Source organism: Haliaeetus albicilla, chromosome 19 (assembly GCF_947461875.1).
Source record: "Haliaeetus albicilla chromosome 19, bHalAlb1.1, whole genome shotgun sequence".
Lineage (NCBI taxonomy): Eukaryota > Metazoa > Chordata > Aves > Accipitriformes > Accipitridae > Haliaeetus > Haliaeetus albicilla.
Window position 1 is genome coordinate 22,666,180 of NC_091501.1, and position 18,632 is coordinate 22,684,811.

Genomic DNA, 18,632 nt, shown 5'->3' on the forward strand with positions numbered 1-18,632 from the left:
TAAAGGTACTTCTTCCCTCTTTCTTCACCCTCCCATCATCCCTGATGCCTCTCCCTTCATCCCACCTCTCCTTTCCCCTTTTGGATATTTCCATCCTTTAGGCTCCTTGTCCATCCCTTCCTCCAGCTCTCCATCCCGACTCATCATCCCTCCCTGCGGACTCTGAGCCTCCCCCCCCCCCCAACTGCCCTGGGGGTCTCTGCTCTCCTCCATCCTCCTCCCCCCTCTCAAGTCCCTCTCCCTCACTTCTCCTCCCCTGCCCCTGGGTCCCCCTTCCCGTGTGCCACCATGACCGTGATGGCTGGAGAGAACATGGATGAGACTTCTGCGCTACCTGGCCACCCCCAGGATAGCTACCAGCCCGCTGCCCACGATGACCATGAGTGCTGTGAGCGCGTAGTGATAAACATTGCTGGACTACGCTTTGAGACGCAGCTGAAGACCTTAGCCCAGTTCCCCAACACTCTGCTGGGCAACCCCAAGAAGCGCATGCGGTACTTTGACCCCTTGCGCAACGAGTACTTCTTTGACCGGAATCGGCCCAGCTTTGATGCCATCCTCTACTACTATCAGTCTGGGGGGCGGCTTCGCCGGCCGGTCAATGTGCCCTTGGACATGTTCTCTGAGGAGATCAAATTTTATGAGCTGGGTGAGGAGGCCATGGAGAAGTTCCGGGAAGATGAAGGATTCATCAAAGATGAGGAGAGACCCTTGCCGGAGGGGGAGTACCAGCGCCAAGTATGGCTCCTCTTTGAGTACCCAGAGAGCTCTGGGCCTGCAAGGGTCATTGCGATAGTCTCTGTCATGGTGATCCTCATCTCCATCGTGATCTTCTGCCTAGAGACATTACCTGAGCTGAAGGAGGACAAGGAGTATACAGTGCATCGCACTGACAACACCACCCAGGTCTACAAATCCAACATCTTCACAGATCCCTTCTTTGTTGTGGAGACCCTGTGCATCATCTGGTTCTCCTTCGAGCTGGTGGTACGCTTCTTCGCTTGCCCCAGCAAGACTGAATTCTTCAAGAATATCATGAACTTCATTGACATTGTGGCCATCATCCCTTACTTCATCACCCTGGGCACCGAGATGGCCGAGCGGGAGGGGACTCAGAAAGGAGAGCAGGCCACCTCCTTGGCCATCCTGAGAGTCATCAGACTGGTAAGAGTCTTTCGAATCTTCAAACTCTCCCGGCACTCTAAGGGCCTCCAGATTTTGGGACAGACCCTCAAAGCGAGTATGAGAGAGCTAGGTTTACTAATCTTCTTCCTCTTCATTGGGGTGATCTTGTTCTCTAGTGCGGTGTATTTTGCTGAGGCTGAAGAACCTGAGTCTCATTTCACAAGTATCCCTGATGCTTTCTGGTGGGCGGTGGTATCCATGACCACTGTGGGCTATGGTGACATGTACCCTGTGACAATTGGAGGCAAAATCGTAGGCTCCTTGTGTGCCATCGCTGGTGTGCTGACAATTGCCCTGCCTGTACCTGTCATCGTGTCCAACTTCAACTACTTCTACCACCGAGAAACAGAAGGGGAAGAACAGGCTCAGTTACTTCACGTTAGCTCCCCTAATTTAGCATCTGACAGTGATCTCAGTCGCCGCAGCTCCTCCACAATCAGCAAATCTGAGTACATGGAAATCGAAGAGGATATGAATAATAGCATAGACAATTTTAGAGAGGCTAATCTCAGAACTGGCAACTGCACTGTAGCCAACCAAAACTGCGTTAACAAAAGCAAGCTGCTGACTGATGTGTAAACAAAAAATACAAAATCCCCACTCACAGCTTGAAGACTTTAGTGACACAGTCACACTTTGTAGATGCTTTACTGATAGTCTTTGAATGCTTTATTTACCTCGTAAATGCATTGTTGCATTGCGAATTTTTGCTCAGCGATAAAGAAGCTTCCAGGATCCATGAAAGATAAGGTTTTGTTTATTTTTAAAAAGCATTTTCCACCTGGTAAACGATAACCATTTGAACTAGTTTAGTTTTAAGCTGTATAATGCTAGACCTAAACTTTTCCTCTCCCATCTCCCTTTTTTTTTTTTTTGGTTGATGAAGTTAACTTAAACTAAGCAAGACAGTTTTTAGAGCTATAAAGCATATGCATGGATTCCAGTAAAAATATTCTGCAAAACTGCACAGTTGCAAGAAAGTGCATCAGATAATAATAATAATTAAAAAAAAAAAGATTAGCAAAAACCTGCAGCAAGCATTTGCCATGGTTTTTATGAAGGAGCGCAAACTTTCCTTCCACCCCCTATGTGAAAGATTCCATTCTTCCAATCTACAGATCCACACAGCACCTTATTAAAAACATACTTAAGCCTGGTCTCTTTTGCTGTCCATAGAAGAACTGTTCTAAAAGGAATATAAGAAACAAAACTGAAGACAAAACATCTGCAATGCTGCTAAGTTCTCTTACGTGCAGATGATTTAAACACACTTTTTCTTTTCCCTGTCCAGAACTGGATACAAAACTTTAAGCCCCTCTGTTGCAAGATAGCACAATAGAGTTTAATATAAGCATGTTTGAATTTGATACTATTTATTTTATAATCGCATGCCTGAAACGTTACCTCAGACAATAGCGGATAAGCTTTCGTTTGAACTGAATCTTCTAAAAATAGGTCCTTTATCTCTCTTTTTTTTTTAATTTTCTTTTTCTTTTTGATTTGCATTCACCAGAAGTGCACTCCTTAATTTATTAAATCGTTGACTAGTAATTTAAAGTACTGTATTTAAGTGCGTATGTTAGTCAAATGGGAACAATAACTTTTGGAGATCAAAGCATGTTCAAATATTCAGCATTATGGCCTATTTGATTAAGGTGTAACTTGAATTAATGCATGAATTCAGTAATAATAATAATAATAATAATGATAACAATAATAATAATAACAATAAAAACAAAATAAAAAAAGTGCTTGATAGACTGAGGGCCTGAATGAACTGATTAGAGAAACCTGATTGTTTTCCTGCATTGCTCAGGGAACTGTGTTGGCTTTTGTCCAGGCGTTGTCGGAAAGACACATATCCCATCCCTTAAAGGGAAAGCTATATGGAAAATTAAGAGGTCAAGTTATACATAGCAACACCTAAAACCTAGTATCCTTTATAGCTGAAAGGTGCAGATGCATGCTTTTTGGTGCATTCTCAGAATGTAAATGAAACTTATCTATTATATGCATCCAAATTGCAGCAGCTGGTTTCTTTTGCAGTCATTAGTTGAGACTTTTTTGTATTCCCCTGAAACTCACTGAAGAGACTCAACAGATTGATTTAGATAGTTGCGCAGTGCCTTTATCTCACATCCCTAAATTGCTGAAAGTGCCTCCAGGAACTGAGCTGATCAGAGATAGTGAAGGAAAGGGCAAGGCACCAACCCCCTGTCAGGACAGTCTGTGCTGCCTCCTGGCACGGCACAGAAGGTGGTAGAGAAAGAAAGAAAGAGCGAGTGTGAGTGAGAGGGACGCAGAAGAGGCAGGCTGAGACCACCAGCACCCATGGGATACCTTCCTTCCCCAGCCAGTCTGATGCTGCAGGGCTCAGCATTTGCTTCTGCCAAGTAACTCGTAGTTGTGTTTATGCAAGACTTCAAGTTTCCCTAGGTTGTTTATAGAGACATCACTGCCATCGTTGTATCTGCCCTTCCTTTCCCAGAGATGGCTTTTTGGCAGCCTGTCCCAGCATGGCAGGATGCAGGAGGAACTAGGGACCAACATGAACTGCGGCATTGCCTGGTCGGGCAACCAGACCGCAGGGCTGTGCTTTCCTTTCCCTTGGATTCCCCAGCAGGTAGGTGGGAGAGGCTTTCCAGTGCCCTCCCACCCCTGCCTCCTCCATCCCCTTTTCGGCAGGCTGTCAGATCTTAAGTCCCCTCACTGATCCTTTGAGCCATATTCTACTTTCTGGTCCCTAACCTTACTCTACTCCCATCATCATCTGGTGAAGGAAGCAACATTAGGAGAAGGTATCTTGTGCAATATGCCAGCTTTGACTGCTGGGCCCCGGAAGATAATACTCTTTGATCTGATCTAATGTAGGCACTAATCTTTATTTTTTAAATGGACAAAGTTGAGGATCTTCATTCTGCACTTAGCATGTGGCCAACTGCTGTTGAACACCTCTCCTTCCACACTGTACAGATCCTTTCTTCTCCTATCTTTCTGATATATGTATATATGTGTATAAATATATATGTGTGTGTCTGCGCATGTGCGTGTCACACACATACACAGACACAGATATATATATAAAATCAAGGCACTTAAATTTAAAAAACAACCCTAACTCTGCAGTTACGCACAAGGCTGACCCGCCAGGTTTCCAGAAAGACTTGACTTTATTTCTCACTGTGTGGCTTCTGTGAATCTTAACGATGAGAAGGCGATCAAGAACTGAGGGAGCTCTAACTCCTGCAAGAAATGCAAAGCATCAGATAAAACAGGGCATTACATCCTCTAGGTAGATGTTGTAAAGCTTCCTTCCTGTCCCCCACTCACACCCCTGCCCATCGTACACCTCTCTCCCCATTAAATTCTGGTAGTCCTGATCTTCCCAAACTCTTGAATTCTAGGATATGACTTCTCATGTCAAAATGGACTTGAATGCTGCACTCAGCTTATAAAACAACCAACTGACTAAACTAAACAGCAATAATCAATTCAGTGCTGTGGGACTGATGATGAGAAAGTAGCGTCTGGGAGATGAGGCCTCACTTTGGTAACTTAACTTCTGCCACAGCTGGGTATGCACACCTCAGTTTAATGAGTAGAACGATAATCATTCTGCATAGGTAAAGAGAAAAGTGCTGCATGCAGCGATTCTTCTTTGTCAGGAGACTGGGATGGATCATTAGGACTCAGGGTGTTTTGGGGAGCCTGAACGTTGCTTTGTCCATTTATAGCTCACTGCAAAGGATCTCAATACATATGGAGTACAGGAATTAACCTTGTGTAGCATAGGCATGCGTTTTCAACAAGTTTGACACAGAAAAATAACAAGAACAAAAAAGGCTCTTACTCCCTTTACACAGGAGTGCTGAAATGTCTTTGTGGGCCTGAAGGTGCACTTAACAAACTGCCTGTTCTTACCAGTAAGCATCCTTCTCTCTTTCTTTCTTTCTTTCTTTTCCTTTCTTTCTCTCTTTCTCTTTCTTTCCTTCCTTCTTTCCTTCTTTCTTTGCTTTTTCTTTTTTCTTTTTTCTTTCTTTGCTTTTTCTTTTTTTCCCCCCTTTTGGTATAGGTTTCTTTTTGCCACACGTGACCTCTATGGCGTTGTTTACGTCAGTGGATGAGGACTGGAAATGAGCTGATGGCCAATTTAGTGCAACTCTGAAAGAGTCAAGAGACCTTCGTTCATTTGGTAGGGACATCCCAGCAGCGATGTCCACATTATGCTGGACAGAGAAACCAGTAGGTATGGCAGTCCTAGCTGGGCTGTAGTTTGATGAGGCAAGGCAGCTATCCCAGCATAAGGAGTCACTACCCAAGCCTCCTTTACCAGCCACTGCTCTGTGCCTCTCTGTGCTTCTTAGTTGCCCCCGTACAGCTTTTTTTCTTCATCCACTCGGTGAAGGGGATGAGGGAACTTAGCTGGCATGAGCAAAGCAGCAGTGCACTGCAGTGCAGAGGCAGGAGTGAAGCGGAGAAGCAGTGGGCAGGAATCCCATAGGCTGGTATCACTGCCAAAATTCCCATCTGGTCCTACTGTCCTTAGCTGTAGAGCACTAGGGAACAGGCAGAGCAGCACAGAGGAGAGTGAAAATGAAAGGCCCTGTACCCCCCTCCTTCACAGAACTGCGAGGTTGCTGCCAGAGTGCCAAGAGCTCAAATGCTCTGCGTGGCAGCTCCGGCAGAGACAATGAACTGGATTTACTTGTCTTCACGAGGAAGTTAGGGTGCAGTAAGCCAGGGTGTGAGTTCACAGCATCCTAGCAAACCCATGCAGATTCCCTGCATGGAGTCTCTTAAGCCTTATCTCCACTGGGGACTTCAGGAAAGCTAATCTGAATTAATGAAAGGTGTGCATTTAAAGTAGATTTGTTAAACTGCTTTAAAGTCCAGCATGGACATTCTGTTGCAGTATAAAAGCAACCTTAATCTGATTTGGAGTCATTCTTTTTGGAAGGAAAGTAAGCTGAATTGAATTAAGGCTGCTTTAATTCTGAACACAATGGGGCTTAATGCAGTTTACCTCATCTGCCTCACAAGTTCATTCAGATAGATAAGCCTTTAGTAATCATTAAATGTAATGGAACTGACCCTACTTTGCAGGGGGTGGCTGGGCAGAGCGTGGCCACGTGCTACAAAACTCTCGGTACATGAGTGCTGGAAATTCACAGCCTGGCTTACTGAGGGGTAACGTGTTGATCCTGGTAACAATTCTAGTGATTTCCTTCCTTTGTTCCTGGTTTACACATCTGTAGGTGTGAGGAGAATCAATCTTGCTGCCTTCTGGGAAGTTGACAATGATGATGGCCCAAGGAAATTAATTTCCACTTACAAAGTCTCTAACTGTACACGTGCTTAACCTGATGTACTGTTCGTCACATAGACAAGCACTTGAAAGACAGTACAAAGCACTAGAGACAGGGCAAAATTCGGCAAAAGTCCTCTTGTTTTCAGCAGTCATTTTGCCCAAGTAGGAATTTCAGGGATCAGACCCTTAGCACATCAGCTGTGTATCATTCAACAGAGGCTGCATTGGCCCAAATCAACAATTGGAGCAGTGGCAACTTTTATTGACAAATTTTTTACTAAGGGACAACCGCTTTCATTAGAAAGAAGTACAGAAGGTTTGTTTCTGTTAGGAGGGAGCTGAAGCCCAAGTGTAACATAAAAACCTGCTTATTTTTATGTATAAGGAACTGAGGGCAAGTTTCACTTTTCCATAGTTCACACTTGGACAGTGCAGTTTCTTATATGCACATATATTAGCTGAAATAAAATAAATACCAGGACAGGAACATCTGAAACTTATTAGAAAAAGATGGAAAGTTGTATTTTAGAGTAAGATCTTCTGCATACATATGGAATACGTGGAGAGAATATATTCCTTTCCAAATACTAGCTTGATAACTGTTTTTAGAGGGGTGCCATTCTGGATTAATTAATTTCCCCTAACATGAAGAAGAGGGAAGTACTGCAGCTTTTCAAGGAATGGGCTGATCCTGTAGGCTTCCAGCAGCCTGATGCCACTGATCGTCACAGTAATTTCAGATTCACAGGAATGCAGAACCAGCTCCAAAGTGTGATTTACCCTCCATAGCCACAGAGCTGGACAGAATTGGAAAGCTGTCCTTGCAGTTGCACAACATGGCAAGTTTGTTCCAGACCTGCCTATCACAAGTCTGAAACAGGCTCCTTTTTGGAGATGCTTTAACCAGGGACCTACATTTCAGTTTTGGTTGGACTTATTTCAGGCTAAGTTTCTTTTTCTGTTTTCTGTTGTTCTGGCTTTACTTAATCAGGTGTAGAGAATTTATTTTTCCTGAAATGCTTATCAAGTATTCTTAAAGGTGTCAGTATTTGTATCTGCAAAAATGAAACTTCCGTGCTCTACTGTTTCACTCAGTACAGGTGAACTTGCCACCGGTGAGGTCAACAATTTATGCTGTCAAGGCATAGCATGCTTTGATATTTTCAAAGGAAATAAAATGAAACTGAGGTCTTAACTGAAATTTGTCTCAAAATACCTGTTAATATCTATGTAATTCTGTATATTTCACCTGTTCACAGGCTCTAGCAAATGTCACTACAAGTTACAAAAAGAAATCATCTTCCATTTCTAGTTTCTATAATAAAATGAAGACGTTGCATTCAATTTCTTTAGGTGCATCAGTCTTTGATCCATGTTATTGTTTCAGTGACATTTCTATAATGTAATTGGGATCAAATGTATATTTTACTTTTGTACAAAAGTAAAAATGATATTTTTATGACTAAATTCAGCAAACCCTTACCTATAACCTGCTAAGATGAAATCTTTTTTTCCTTTCCTTTACATGTAAACCATTGTTTTTGCAGTATGTCGGTTTGAAATGAATAAATAACAGCTGTCAATAGAACTGTATATGGCCTCTCAGACATACCTCTGATTTTAAGGATCAAATATGAACGATGTGAAATATATAAACTGAATAGTCTCCATATGAAAGTGCACCATCAGGGCAACAAACCATTTAAGCTGACACAGCTGTACTTATTTCCACCATTTACCAATCACCTACACTTTGGGTCAAGTATGTACTTCATTGTCACATTACAGTTCATTTTACTTCCAGTAGTGAAATCATTTGACTTACCATTTTAAGAACATCTAATGTTATGAGTTCTTGAACTATTTGAAATGCATAGTTTTCATCTATGCAATTTTACCTGCTTCTGTACTTGTTCATCTGTTCATACTTGGCATCAATTAAAGATAATTTTTAAGGATCTTACCCAGGATTATTCTGTCTGGTTATTTTCTAGTCTGCTTTCTCTGCTGCCACTACTGGCCAGTTCTATCTGGAATGAATGATTGGTTCATTGATAGTTTTCTTATTGAATGGTATAAGAAATGGCAATGGTGTAGTGAATGGGAAATGTGGTCGTGGGCTTTGAGAGGCTTGTAAATGTCAACTCAAGCTTTACAGTACAATTAATCCAAGGGTTTGGCTTCCATAGGCTTTGGATCTAGCCTCGTGTGAGTAATGTTCTGGGGCCAAACTCTGCTGCCTTAACTGCTGAGACAGCACGCAGTTCCACCAAAAACAGTGGTAATAAGGTTAAGCCTACTGATTGTGTTCTCCAAAGGCTTGTGGGTATCAATTAGCATATTACAGCTACCTTCCTGAATCTGAACCACTGCCTGTAGCATTACCATACAAGTGCTTACTTGAAATCCGGTTTCAAGCAACTGTATGACTGATCACAATTTTTGGTTTGTGTTGAATGTAAGCAAGTCAAAATGACTCGGTCTTGTTTTCTTTGGAAAATAGTTTGTTTTTTCAAGGTGTGTTTCATGCAAACTGGTCTATTACAGTCATGCCTGCCATGTATCAATATTGTATTATATATAAAGAAGGCAATGACATAAATGCTAATTATTTTCTGCCAAAAGTATTAGGTATTAGACGTCCAGCTATAAAGACTGCCAGGTCTTTCTGTAGATAGGTGCGGTTTGTAACAGTGGGATGCATACCTGGTAGAGCGCTGATTACATATGGTGAAATGAAGTGAAGATACCCTAACCTTATATGAGGCAGAACATTTTGTGTGGTCTGTCATGTGGTTTTATTTACTTATTTGTTTTCATTTCTTGGTCAAGAAAAGCTTTCGTCAATGAAATCCTTGTTCATCAATAGCTTCAAGTATATTTAGTCAGTCTTATTGAATCTCACTTATAAATTGACAAAAATTATTTTGCTGAGCTGACAGTAAGGATTTGCCGTTATCAGGGCAAATGCGTCTAGTCCAAGCCATTTGTCTGTTAGCTGCTCTGTGGTGGTGGTCTTAATTCAACGAGGTACTCATGTCCATGCCTCACTTCAGGAGTGTGATCACTGTCTTTGAGTTTTGTTAGCTCTAGGCGTGTCTAAAGTCTCATTGCTGCTTCCTTTTTTCTTTTCTGTGTAAAAAAAAATGAAATGCTTGTTTATCACTTCTACAGTATCAGTCTTCTCCCGTTTGTCCTTAGCAAAGCTCCCGTTGCATTGTTTGGATCAAATTGTAATATTGCTGCGTAACCTGTTTTCCCGAATCTACAATTCACTTGCCGTATAATCCATTTTTGTATCCCTCTGCTAGTTTCCTCCCTTCTTGGCCACACTTCATCTTGTGAAATACTACCCCCAGAGCCTTCACTGCTGAGGTCCTTCATGGTCTGTCTCATACCTGTCACGGATCTGGCTCAAAAAGCTCCTTTCTCTTAGGACAGGGAATGCCAATTCTTGTATCACAATTGTACATTTTTTTGAAGCAAGACCTGCCTGTTTCCATCTGTGCTGCCTCCTCTGTGTGGAAAATACTTCTGCTAGTTTCCTTTGGCCATGCTGCTAACAAGATAACATCTCATACTTTATGATTCCTCATCTTTCCCACAGTCTGTGCAGTCTCTGTACCCCTTGGTACATCTTGTACTGAGATACTTACTGTGATGTGGTCAGTTTTGCTAAGTGGAAGTTTTCAAGCAAAACTGTGTGCATTCAGGACCAGGTCCTAGGACAGGATTTTTTCCTCTAAAATAACTCCATTAAAAAAAAAAAAAAAAAATCAACATTTTGTATGGGTTTAGTTGAGTGTCTGAGTTAATTTCTTAATCTCAAAAGAAAATAGATGTGTGGGTTTTTACTCCCCCTGAATGCAAATCCTCCTATCTTGTCTTTTATGCTTCATCAATTATAAAAATTTTGTGTATTGAGTCCTTCCTTTGGTTACACCAAGCCGCCTCCTTATCTTGTAGGTTTTCTCTGAGGCAACCTACACTGAGGAAAAAATTGTGGCTCCGCAGATCTAACTTAGATAACAGACATGTTAATGATCCATGGAATAGGCTCCTCTTTCTTCTTCAGCTGCACTGGCACTCAGGTTATAAGGGGAGCAAAGACTAATTCAGCAGACTTCAACACAGAGAGGGAGAGTCCATTCAGTAACAAGGTGCTCTTTTTATATGTTACCCTTTTTATATAATATTGAAGATTTCAACATGAATTTGATTTACCTAACAGTTAGTCTTGGAAGTTACTCAGCTTACATGCACTGTTTGGTTAATGGTTACCAAAAAATTGTGTTATGGAAACATATGAATCTCAGGTGTGAATATGTACTCCCTTGCCATGCAGAAACTAGATATTTATACTTCAATGAATAAGAATCCTAATACTCCACAGCATAAAATGACTCTTACCTCTGAAAGCCAAAAGAAACTTTTCTCACAGGTGTGCTATTACCCACTGTTAAAGTTTTATCCTTCCTCTAAAGCATCTGGAGCAGCTGCCTTCAGGGCTAGCAGTCTAAGTCAGATGGCCTGACTGCCAAAGAAAATCAGACCGTCTGATTCAGTGCTATCCCTGAGAGCAGCTGCTATGTACTGCCACAGCCAAGCTCTGCAAATATGTACAGGGAACTGTTGTGCTCTTGAAGTTAACCAGAGCCCACAGAAGTAAATAGGATTGTATCTTTTAACTTCAGAGGACTGTAGAAAGACCATGATTTTATGCTCCTTTTCAGTATGCTAAGACAAGAAGATGAGCAATGTTCTGTACTCAAGGCTTCTAACAGGTACTTTTAGAGTTGCATTGTATCCCATGGTTGGTCTTTCTATAAAAACGCTCACTTTATAAAGTGTTGAGATGAAGCGTTCGAAAATCAAAGAAGCTTTAATTAGCACAACAATACTTCAATCCACTCAGCTTCTCTAACAGCTTCCTAAAATACCTCACATTTTATTCCAATGAGAAGACAATTATGACTCTTGAATAGAAAGCTTTTACAGCTAGAAGATGAAAATGTAATTGTAGGTGATATATTTGGTGACCTCCTCTCACTAGGTAGGAACACTAACACATTTGGCTTTTGAGCAAGGGGAGCTCACTGAGTGTGACAGAGAAAGCTGCATAAAAAAGGCTGGATGATCCTTAAAAGGAGGACAGGTCGAGGACAAATGTGTTTCATGGGTCGCCATTTCCATCCTACTTGGTTAACAGCAGAGCGGGAGGAGTAGGAGGTTCACCTGTATTCAGTTCACATAAGAAGCCTGCTATGTGACACCCAGATGCAATGTGAAGTGGGGCTTAGTGTCCCACAGTTACCAAGGCTGATACCGTTGATACAGTCTACAGTCACTCCAAAGGATTTAGTTAAACATCTTTGATTTGCACAAATAATGAGAGAGTAAATGCCTGAGGGCTTGACAATCCAAATGGACCTGCTATACTGGGCATATGTGGAGGCGTTCCTTTGTCATTTCAGTCCCCGTAAGAAATACCTCATATTTTTCACCTTGATATGTACAGACAGGTTCACCGGGGAAAGAAGTGGCTAAGCCCACAGTTACACTCTCTGGTGGTGCACACATCCACACTCCTCGAGTCACATTCTACTTTTACAGTTTCCCAGTTACTTTTGGTACAGCTGTTTCTGTTTGACAAGGGATACCTAGGGCCTGAATTATGCCCATAGCTCAGTATAAGGCTAAACTTTATTAAGACTAATTCAGTGGTGAGCAAGACAGAAAAAACAGCCATCCAAACCCCTAGGTCTCCAGAGAAGCCATGAAAGGATTCTCCAGCTATTTTTCCATGAATACTGAGAACGCAATATAGACTTGAACTATTTTTTCAGGTTGGAAAAAAATAAGTTTTTAATTTGTTAAATATTTAGCTCATTGCTGCTTGGCCATTCTGAACACAAGTACGTAAAATTCTGCACTAAATTCTGAATGAAGGATCTTCTAGACTGTTACGGCATTTGATTTCTTACATGTTCTGGATTGATGGTGGGAGCTGAGCCTGCTGAACTTTGACTGTTGCCATGGCTTTTGATGCAAATAAATCACTTGCAAATGTTCCTGAAATACTCAGAGGTATGTTTATTTCCCACTACCTTGATAACTGAACCTTTAGTTAGTGTCATTAAGTTTGTTTATTTCAGTCGCAAACTGTTTTTTTCAGGAATTTGAAAAGATAAAAAGGGAAATGAATGTTTCCCAAAATGTGTGTGAATGGCTTTTTCCCAAAGAGGGGGAATTTTTGAAACTTTCTTTTTTTTTGCTTGAATTGAGTTATCTTGGCATTACTTATTTAAGAAAGAATAAAAATAAAAAAAAGGCTCTCTGTTACTTGGGGTACATGCCTTTGTTATGATTATTTAGATGATAAAAATGGCTGGCGTTCCAAGAGAACAGCATTTACTGCTAATGGGGCTTTAATGTAAACTCTTGTGATACTTAATATTTAAATCCTGAAGAGGGTAAGGTATGAATATTGCAGGAACAGCCGCTGGGTGTGTACAGTAACTGTGTGGTGTTTAGAGGGTAATATCTGCAGCGTGGTGGCTATGCGGTTCTGGAGTAACAGCCACAACTGGTCATTGGAGTGTAGTAATGGAACTGGAACTCTTGGCCACGGAGCTGAGAGCCTGGTTAAGACCCCAAAGTCACCCTGGGTCTTTGCTTCAGTAAGGCAATGGTTCAACAGAAGAATGAATTAACTTTAAGGCTCCAAATACCCAATGAGAAATCTTTTTGCCTGTGAGAAAAACACTGATCTGATATAAACTTGCTTGTCCTGAACAAATTTGTTCAATAAATTGTGATGGGCTAACCACTTCCAGCGGACTCCATGCCACATTGGCTTCTCTCATTTTGGGTCTAACATTTTGCACCTCATTCCTCTATGCTTTTGTTTATCCTCCTGAGTTTGAGACATAAAACTGGCACGAACCAGAACACTGCCATGTTTTGTGTGCTGTGGCTAGTCTGTCAGAAACACCATTGAATGCCCTAACTTAGGTGACATTTGTTTTGCTGAATGCTCCAGCAAGTCTGTATGTTTGGTGTGGAGACTTCAAAGCCACTGATTCAGTCCTTTCTGGGGTAATGTTGAATTGATCTCCAACATGGCAGTAAGGGGCCTCCTGTCGGCACTTGGGATGAGAAACGCAACAAGAACTTGGTGTCATTAAAGCCTGTGATGGCTTCCTGGTGCCTGGGCAGAACTGGGGTTCTGCTCTGATCTGCTTTGGCTTTGTGTCTGTTGGCCCTCTAAATATTTCATGTGCTGTTCTTGTCACTTGGTAGCATTCCAGTGTGCCGTTGATGAGCAGCCATGTTTCGTCTCAGAAGTAGCTGTGTTTCAAAAATAGGAAGGGAGCTTGTGTGTCGGTTTATTCAATTGGTAAAGGGTTTGGGGGCTGTTCAGGATGACACGTGCTATGTTAATATAGGGTATCAATCTATATATCGGAGGATACTAAACAGCAATCTGAAACTATGGTAGTCGATATCTTCAATTATTAATTAAAGGTAGTAAATGGAAGCTGGCTATCTCTGCATAGTATACAGCCACTATTGCTAATGCATATTCAAAGCATGCATTCTGTCTGACAGGGCTGTGATGTATTTTTCCTGGTCTTCAAATGTCTGTGATCTCATCCATTTATGACACTTTTAAAAGGCTCCTGAAATCCACCAACATAAAGAGCAACTCTGACCAGCTTCAGAACAGATCGATATGTCCACACAACCACTCCACACCCCAGGCTGGAATATCTGTGATTCGGAGACAGGCAGCAGAGTGGAGGGGTGTTGGTCTTTTGTCTTCTGTGTCTCTTTTTGGTAATACCTATTAAGTTCTACCCCTGTGACTTGGGTACCCAAATGAACGTGAAGAACGTGGGAACTGAGACTTCACTGCCTGCATCTTGTGCTGCTCTTTACTCCTATCTATAGTGAAAAATGCCCTCGTGCAAATCAACACAACTTATTTCTTCTGAACTAACCAGCTGAGGGTCTTTCTTTCCTATTCATATCTCATAATTTTTTACATAAATAAGAGCTTTTGGGAAGAATCTTGCCCATCAGGTTCCACTGTAGTACAATAAATAGGAAAAAAACCCTCTTTTAAAGGAGAGATGTGTTAAAGTGACAGCAAGTGCATTTTCATCTATTAGTGTTTTGTGACTCTGGACACTATTCTGTGATCACACAGAATGTATGCTTTAAGTTAATAAAATTAAAAGTTGGAGGCAATTAAATATATATGTGAACATCCTTTATTTTGCCCATAGGCCTCATAACCATGATGCTGTTTTAGCGAAGACTTAAATTCTTCTCTTTCACTGTGGATAGATTTGAACTTAATTTGAAACAGTTTATGAAAAACATAAATGATTGCTAGAGAATTAACTTGATATTATCTAAGATACAGGAGAAATGTCAGCTTTCATGGAGACATTTACAGAGCAAGTTAACTTGTTAATTCTTGTTCTTCTCCAGAGTTTTTTTAACACTCCTCTGATAAAGCTAGGTAGCAGTATCAAAAGATGTGATTTACTGTAGTGGAAGTTAATATGCTCCAGGCTTTATTTGCTTTTACAAGAAAGCCTAAAACCTCCTGCAGATAAATATTATCTAGAAGTGTAGTGGAAGAAAGTAACTATTTCTCTACAGTAAATCTCTGCTATGATACTTTAAATCTGCTCTTATATCTTACTTTGTGCAGAACATTGTTAAAAACCCATACCAGTATTTTTTTCTACAAACATAACCTACAGGCACTTTGGAGGTAAATCTTCTCTAATGCAGTCTAAACTGTACTGAAACTTATATCCAGCTTCAAGACTTCTTACACCCTGTGGTGAAACACTGATGAGCAGTGATGATGATAAAGCAATTAAAACAGGCAGATCTTTTCAGAGCGTCATGGCTGGTAGGATGTGACTCCACATCTCACAGAAAGTTATTAGATACATCTCATGGGATTTTGTGGTTGGTTTCAGGGTGGGAAAGGATTGAGCTTTTTGCCAGCTGTCTTGAGACACAAAACTTGACCAGATAATTTTTATGGGCACAGAGGAATCTTAATTCATTTTAAACAACCAGAAACCTTGCTGCACAGAATAGCGCGGGTGGTTTGGGCCACTTGGCTCATGGTGTAAGTCTTCTGTAGCTAGGAAGGTTATGTCAGAAACTGGCTGAGCCCAGCATGAGCCATTGGCTGAGCCAGCGTTTCCTCATTTTTCCAGGACGGTGCCAAGGGAGGGAATGAAGCCTCTGTCTCCGTAGCAGGGAGGCAGGCTAAGGACCACTTAGATGCTCAACTGGTTTAAATGGGTTGAGTTCCAGGGAAGCCAGTGCCCCCATGAGATTACCAGCGTGAAGAAAACGAGCAGGCATCAGCCATGAAATTGTAGTACAAAAGCAGCTTACGGCAGCAGAGAGCAATTGAGGGCATTTGTCTGCGAATACCCATGCATTTCCGAGCTGATCCTTCCAAGTGCCCTAAATTCCTGTTGAGTTCAGCACCTCTTAATATGTTACTGAGCAGGAATTATATTAACAATGACATGTGGAAAAGCAGTAGATGCTGTTGTTTGAATGATGTTCTGCGGTTACTTCGGATAAAACTTGCATGCTTGTTACCCACACAACACAGGTACTGTTGGTGTGAAGCACCAAGTAAAATGGAGCTCTGGATCCCAGGGTGTGACTACACTAAAAATGAGTTAAAACAAGGATTTTTATTTTTTTTTTCATAATCTTGGTGATTAGTGTTTAAAATAAAGCCCTCTCTGATTATTTCTATTCAGCAACATCTGGAGTGAGGCAGGTGTTTTATGGATAAATGGGAGAAAAGCTCTCTGCCTCATTTTGTTTACAACTTGTGTGAACCGCATCTCTGTGGAAGCTGAGATTGTGACTGACAGGGAAACAGAGATCAAAAAGGTCTTGCTATTTCTCATTCATTTGAGCTTTTCCAGGGTAATACTTTTTATGGGATGTATAGAAGACTGGTTTATTCTTTGCTGTACTATTTCTTTTAGGGTTTCTGTTGAGTAACTTGAAGTAAAGCTCAGTAGAAGCAGTAAGATGCTAGCCCTTTTATGGATCTGCTAGGAAATGGATTTGGTAAAATGTCTCTCTGCTCATAAATATTGTACAGAGACACTATAATCTATTGATAATGTGACTAAGTTACAGCCTATCAAGTAATTGTTTTATCCTTCCCAGTCTTTAGGATGCATAGCTACATAAAAAAGCCACGTCTACGAATATACTGTCCAACACTCATGACCAGGGTGACAATTTGGTCTGAGAAAACTTGGGTACTAGCAGTTTACTGCCTTCATCACTACTTGACTCTGCAGAGTCCTTGTCTATAGAGATATAGAAAATTCCTGATGCGCTGGTCTCTAGGGCACACAGGATTTTCTTGCGGTCCTTACGGTCTCCTGAACTTCAGCCTGCCCTTTGTAGCAGAAGCACCATGAGGGGTAAGCGAGCAGGCTTCCCTAACTGCTGATACAAAGCTGTGCAGCTAGTTGACTCTTTAATCACATACGGCTGGCAAGAAGCGTAGGCCTGCTTCTTGTCATGGGACTGCAGCACACGGCAGGCAGCAAGGCCGTGTAATCTGTATCTCGCTCCCATGGCAGAATGAGCAAGCTAGCAAGGGCTGCCAACAAAACCGAATGCTGTGTCCATTCGCGTTTTGTGGTGGAGAGGAGAGATGACTGGAAACCACTCCCAGCGCTCCCCTTCTTTGCCGTTTTCCAAGGAACATGGTACTTGTCTTACAGCTCTTGGCCACATGGACATTTTGGTGCATGGCTCGTGGAATCAACAGAGTTTTGCCCTCTTAGAAGGGTGAAGAAATGACGTGGTATAAAGAGCAGTTGTGTAGGGCATCCTGGTCCTTGCCCTCCCTTCCCCTTACCTCCCCTCCCCACCATTCCCCTCACCTTCCCTTGATTTCCCAGTTCAGAATTGATGTTATCTGCAAATATTTCCGTAGCCCATGGTACTTACCCTTTCCCAGATGGCGCAATAGGCTTTTGCCAGCTGCAAGCGCAGGGCTTTGCTCCAGCCTAATCACATAGTTTCTCTGTGATTTAGATGACTTGTAGCTGTTTTGGGTCATGGCAATCTCAAAGAAGTGGGGAGGGGTCATTGCTCTGGAGTGATGCAGGTTGGTAGCATGGCAGGAAGAAGAAAAGTATAATGTAGGGAAGACAAAGCTGGTTTACGTGTTTCTGCTTCCTCACACTGGCTTTCCAAGGACACAGTCACCTGTATTTGAAGCTTTGTGATACAGGGGGAATTAATATACTGACTCGCAAAGTGCCAGAAAGGGATATTTGCCATTCTCTTTGCACTCTTTAACAACAAGCAAGTGTAGTTCTCAGGAAAACCAGGGATGAGGAATAGTGCTGTTTTCATTTGTGTTGGGTCAGATATTGAAAGTCATTATTGTTTGCTCAGCAGTAGGACGGAATCACAGAAATGCTGAGTTTGGAAGAGACCTCTGGTGATCATCTAGTCCCAACACCCGTGCTCCAAGCAGAGTCTCCTAGAGCCAGTTGCAAAGGACCGTATCCAGTCATGTTTTGAATATCTCCAAGGATGGAGATTCCACAACCTCTCTGAGAAATGTGTTCCACTGTTCAACCACCTTCACATTAAAAAAAAAGTGGTTTTCTTATGTTTAGGTGGAATTTCTTGTGGTTCAGTTTGTGACCATTGCCTCTTGTCCTGTCACTGGGTACCACTGAGAAGAGTCTGGCTCTGTCTTCTTTACAGCCTCCCCCATCAGTTCTTCATTCATATTGTTGAGGTCCCCCTGAGACTTTCCTTCTCCAGGCTGAACAGTCCCAACTCACTCCACCTCTCCTGGAGCATATGACAGATGCTCCAGTCCTTTGATCATCTTTGTGGGATGTGTGATCACAAGTGGAACAGTGTGATCACAAGTAACTGTGAATTCAGATGGAGGCACTTGGAGGCCCATCTCTGCACATACATGCCAGATTAGTAGCTTGGAGTCTGTCTCTGGCAGGTGTGACTGGTAGTCCAGTTGTCTGTCTCACAGGAACCCCAGAGAATATACACGTAGGACCATCTAAGTCACCTTCTATAT

At 42.0% G+C, this 18,632-nt stretch overlaps 1 protein-coding gene across 1 annotated transcript; it reads left to right on the forward strand.

The window, feature by feature from the left end:
* Positions 1-248: 248 nt before the first annotated feature.
* Positions 249-2,085, forward strand: LOC104310358 (potassium voltage-gated channel subfamily A member 1). The gene has a single exon (XM_009920419.2). It carries the CDS (start codon positions 289-291, stop codon positions 1,762-1,764), a length of 1,476 nt encoding a protein of 491 aa, XP_009918721.1. The 5' UTR covers positions 249-288; the 3' UTR covers positions 1,765-2,085.
* Positions 2,086-18,632: the final 16,547 nt, after the last annotated feature.

Bases quoted from the DNA above. Each gene is read 5' to 3' on its own strand.
- LOC104310358 (XM_009920419.2), top strand. From the start codon at position 289: ATGACCGTGATGGCTGGAGAGAACATGGATGAGACTTCTGCGCTACCT.